At 36.5% G+C, this 5,473-nt stretch overlaps 1 protein-coding gene across 1 annotated transcript; it reads right to left on the reverse strand.

Annotated features, from left to right (window-relative positions):
- Positions 1–2,567: 2,567 nt before the first annotated feature.
- Positions 2,568–3,537, reverse strand: LOC110101517. Its single transcript, XM_020829444.2, has one exon. It carries the CDS (start codon positions 3,288–3,290, stop codon positions 2,877–2,879), a length of 414 nt encoding a protein of 137 aa, XP_020685103.1. The 5' UTR covers positions 3,291–3,537; the 3' UTR covers positions 2,568–2,876.
- Positions 3,538–5,473: the final 1,936 nt, after the last annotated feature.

Raw genomic sequence — 5,473 nt, forward strand, 5'->3', positions numbered from 1 at the left:
ATCTCAGTATTGGTTGGATTGCGTTCGTTTTCTTCTACTTATGAATGGTCCGTTCTTGACTACTCGCCCCCCCTATAGGTCGAACAAAGAGGAAGATGTCAAAGGATTTATCATTCTCACCTAAAAATGCCAAAAAGTTTAGCAATTTCTTCAGATTTGTGAAGAAATTGCGAAATATTTTGGTATTTTTTAGGGTGTCAAAACGGGTCAACAGGTCGAGTTCAGGTCCAACACGAATTGACCTAGGTCTAAATAGGTTGACTCTAACCTGATTCGGTTTTGCAAACAGGGCAAGAATTCCAAATCGAACTAGACCCGCATGGGTTACTAGGTTGACCCTACCCGACCCATGAACCCAGGGTCTGCGCATGCGTGTGATGCACATATGGCATGGGAGCAAGCTTGCGCATGGACGGGTTGAGGACGAGGCTCCGTGTGGACTCGAATTGCTAGCACCTGACACCTGGCAGACGTGAAAGACTCGCGAGTTGTGCCACCATACTGGTGCGGAGTGCGGACACATGCGCAGCGCTGTGCGGGCGGATGCGGTAGGCTCGTGAGTAGCTGGCTAACGACATATTATGTTAGGCTCGCCGCTCGCACTTCGATGTCATTGTACCAGTGCGGTGGATGTGGGACGTGCTGTGCACTGCGTTGTGCGGGCAGATGGGGATGCAGTGGAGGCTACTACGCTTGCGACGCGAGCAACTAGCGGGTAGACGCATTAGGGTTTACGAGTCAACCCAGGTTAATTTCAGATTTTCGGGTCAACCCGAACCCGACCCAGTGTTGTAAATGGGTCGAAAAATTAAACCCGAACTTGACACGTCTAATAAACAGGTTGGCTCGAACCCATAATTTTACGGGTCAGGTCTGGATCAAATTTCAAGTCGGATCAATTATTGACACCCTTAATTTTATTCATAAAACAGAATTCTGCCAAACATTTTAGTGAATCATATATTTTCTAAATTTTATTTTTGTCACACTACTTCTTCTAATTTACTGTTTACTTACGCTACTTAAAAAATCCCCAACCCTCGCACGCTTGCAAACTCTCACATCATTAGCTCGGCCTGACTGGCCTACGAAATAAGAGAATGTATACATTCATAGCAGCAAAAACATATTTCCCGCAAAGTTTCAAATAGTAATCATAAAATTAAGGCATGCTACCCGAATAATTAATATATATTCAGTCAGAAACACATAGCCAATAATTAGTAAAAAAAATGGAGAGATATAATAACATATAGTTAATATTACATGCCCGAAAAATTAATATTTCTATATTTATTTTTGAAGACATTTCCGTCAATTAAAGTAAACTCATACACATAAGACATATATAAAACTCAAACCTAAGACTTATTAATTGATAGTCAAAATTCAAAATAACATACCAAGATGAGCTAAATATTATTGTTTTTAACTTCGCAGAATGCCTTCATAATGTCTAGTTCTCTACCTCATCCATTTGAATTCTATATAAAACAAAAGCCATATAACTGTTTTTTTTTTTCCATTAATTGTAGAATGAAGTATACTTTCATGGCTTTTAATGGCAGAATAAGTCTTCAAGTGAGAGAAAATAAAAGAATTTATCTAAATTTTAGCACGAGTGTTATTTTTATAATTTATATAATTATAAAAAAATTAAAGATTAAATTTGTATAGTGTCTATAATTATAATAATAAAATTTATGTTTTCATATGAGATAATTTTCTCACTATTTTTTTTTAATTTACTATAAACTTTTTTATGAAATCAGCAAAAAGTCAATAGTAAAAAATTGTCTCAAATTAAATTTAAATCTAAAAAAAATTAGAGTCACTTTAATCTCACTATACTTCCCAAAAATAAACAAATAAATAAAATTTTATTATTTATTATTTTCATTGATAGATTAATCAAAATGAAATGGCACATTATATTTTTATTAGTTCATCTAATCAAAAGTCTAAAAACTTACTTTTTTTTTTAAGTACAGACTATTTATTCGCTTGGTGTAAATGTTGTAATAATCAAGCTTCATTAACAAGTTGCTTTGTAGAGACCTTATTATCATTATATGCTTCTTGTACTATGAAACCAATTAATTAGGAGTAATTATGTCCTTGTGCTAAAAAAAAAAGCTATAAAAATTCCTTTCGCCTTTGGTTAGATAATGTATAATATATGCATATCACCAATCATTTATTTAAAAATTTAGAGACTTATTTTAACTTTGACTTAGCCAATACAGCAACTGAGCAACATCCTTAGTAAAATAGAAAAGTTAATTTTGAAAAAAAAAATTCTCTTAGGTGCTACAGTCCAGGAGAAATTATTCTGTGCGGTCTCCGAAAGATCCAGAAACGAATCAGAATGCGCCACATCACCTGATATCAAGAGGTACACAATAATGATACACAACAAAAATATAACTTGACACGTTCTCATTCGTCTCTCCATGTGATTCGGTGACAGCACAGTATAATTTTTCCCAGTCCAGATTAACATATTAATATTAAAAAAAAAAAAAAAAAACTTAACCTTTCTTCTAATCGGGTCTGTACACCTTTCTTCTAATCGGGTTTGTACACCTCATAACTTTTGCTTTCTAAGCCAAAAAAACTATTTATACTTTACAAAGGATTTATTAAAAAATAAACGCCACCAACTCCACCAAGCCAAGCCGAGGAAAAAAAAATCACTGATTACAGTGCAAAAATATATCTTCAATTCTTCATCATACAGCCACGAAATCCTCACAGCCAGCGACGGAATCATAGCTTCTTGTTGGCCTTCACAATCTGATTTATAAATAAAGTCTCTTGAAAATTTTCTTTTACCCCTTTCAAAATTTGAAGGAAAATTTTTTCTTGTAAGCTTTTTACAGTTCCTCCCATATACTCTCCAGATTCGGCCGCCAGACCGCCACACGTCCGCTCTGCCGCCGGCGGTGCCCAACCTTCTTTTCCCGCGTCTGCTCAGCCGCCACCATCTTCTCCTTAAAGCTCCTATTTTTCTTCTTCTTCTTCTCTACCGCCACTGCCGGAATTACGAAGTAGATGTGGCCGCGCCTGAGCTCAGCCTCCGGGGAAACGATGAGAATCCGATCAGAGGCGGCGACGCCCTGCGAACAAAGCTTGCTGATTACGTGACCGGGGTTCGCCGCCAGAATCTCGCCGGCGGTCACCGGGCGACTGAGCTCGTCCACATGGCCGTTGATGTGGACCACCCTTACGACGTCGAGGGCGCCACAGGGGAGAAGGCAGGCGACGCAGAGACGGAGGCTATTGCCCATTGTGTGTCCTCCCAACTCTTCTCTGCTATTTTTGGTCGATTAAAGTGCTGGATTTGTTTGTAAGATTGGTAATTTATATAACTGTAAGGAGTAGGGACGGTCAGCTGAATGGGTTAGACCGGAGGACAGCCTGCCAGGTTTGGTTACTCGAGTTTTTTCTTTGCTTTGCTTTTTTAAATTAATAATAGTGTGCGACTGTGTGGCCAAACCTTTTAGTTGAATTGTTTGATGGTAATTATTTCATTTATTTGAAGGGTATTTATCATTAAGATGGGAAATATTTTCAAAAAATTGTAAGAGGATTATAATTTGTATTGATGAAATTGGAGAGAGAGCGATTGATCAAGAGATGATTAAGGCTACGTTTGGGACGGCTATCTTACTGCTGCTTAAATCAATTTTTTAATAATTTTTTTAAATTTTTATACTAAAAAATTGTTCTAAGAATCAATAAAAAAGTCGTCCCAAACGAAACTTAAATTTTGGTGGAATTTTATCTATGTAATGAATGCAGAGTAACCGCTTCTCTCACGCTTGTGAAGGAATTTTTTTTTGTGTGTGTAAGTTGATCGAATGTTTTAAGGCAATCAAGCTTGCGGTAAGATCATCATTTTCGTTTCAGTTTTTATATAAGCAATAGTTTGTGAGCTTAGTCGGGAGGTAAAGAAGGACAACAACTTGCTTTGAACGTTGAAATTTAGGCTAAAATAGGAATGCACTATAAAAAAAGAATATATTATAAGAACAATATAATATAAATGAAATACATCAGAGGTATTTGAATGTGCAAAATAAATGCAGTTGATTTTTTTTATTTTCAAGTAAAATAAATGTAGTGTAAATTACAAAGTGGTGGTGCACGACGGATGACAATGATTGTGGTAGCCATCGATGGTGGTGGCAAGTGGCAGAGATAATGGGCCTGCGGTAGGTGGCGATGACATTTTGACAAGATGAATCCAATGAGCCCAAAATCATTCGACTATGTTATCACTAAGTCACTCAAATATTGGATAAATAATTTGATGATTAAAGATAGCATATGGATTGTTTGATGGAGTATTTTAGATTCTAGTCAGAGTTATCAAAATGTTCATATCAAAAAACTATAAATAGACCTTATTTTCTGCGTGACGAGGGTTCGAGAATTATGAGACCTAAAGAACTTTATTGTAATTTTCTTTGATCATTGATGGAAACCACCAATAGCAATCGTTATTTATACATCTCCAAAAAATTGCCTTGATCATGCAAAAATCTCTATGCAAATATGAAACATAAACTTTCATAATTAAATTTGCGACCATCCAAACTTCAATTTCAGAAGCTCATAGTCAAATTGAACATTTTAAGGAGATGAATCCAATGACACCAAATTGGATCCAATCCGAGCCCAAATAGCCAAATCAAAGTTCCAAAGTCTATTTGAAAGCTTCAGATCATAAATTGGACTATCAAATGATATCCAAATATGACTCGCTTATAGTCAAATTGAGCGGCTTGATGAGACGAATCTAATGAGCTCAAGATCTTCAATTTTCTGATATCACTAAGGCACTTAAATGCTTAATAAATCCTCTACGATAAAGGGGGTCACTATGAGTAGTCTGAAATAATACTCCCAACATGCCCTTGATCTTCTCCATATTTAATTGTCATACCTATCCCAAAAAATTATAAATATACCTCAATCCTTCACATAAGTGGAGGAGAGAAAGGAGGAAAATGAGGAAGAGAGGAGGAGGAAGAGAATATTTGGAAAGCTATCTTGTCGTCGACCACCACTAGAGTTCTTCTCGATCACCGTTAGAATCCCTCTTGACCACCGCCAAAGTTCTTCCCGACCACCTTCGAAAGTCTTTTCAACCACCGCCGAAATTCTTCCTGGCCATCACCATAATTTTGCACCAATAGTACCTATTTGAAGATTGACAAAACTTTTCAATACATTACACTCTCCTTGTCCTCGGGTTAGAGGATGGATTGACTTTTGAATCTATTCCAATTCTAGTGTAACCGTTTCAACTAGGCAAAAAGGCCCCATGGTTTTTCCCTTTCTCAGGATTTTCAACAAAAAAAAATCCTTTTATCATCTGATTCTGTGTTGAACTTTCGTACATCACTAAAATAGCATTTTTCACTCTATCATCACAAATCAGCCCGCAATAGTTATCACTACCTCT

Source organism: Dendrobium catenatum, unplaced genomic scaffold, assembly GCF_001605985.2.
Source record: "Dendrobium catenatum unplaced genomic scaffold, ASM160598v2 fragScaff_scaffold_1553, whole genome shotgun sequence".
NCBI classification, from domain to species: Eukaryota; Viridiplantae; Streptophyta; class Magnoliopsida; order Asparagales; family Orchidaceae; genus Dendrobium; species Dendrobium catenatum.

Excerpts from the sequence above, each read along its gene's own strand:
- LOC110101517 (XM_020829444.2), bottom strand. The coding sequence starts at position 3,290 with ATGGGCAATAGCCTCCGTCTCTGCGTCGCCTGCCTTCTCCCCTGTGGC.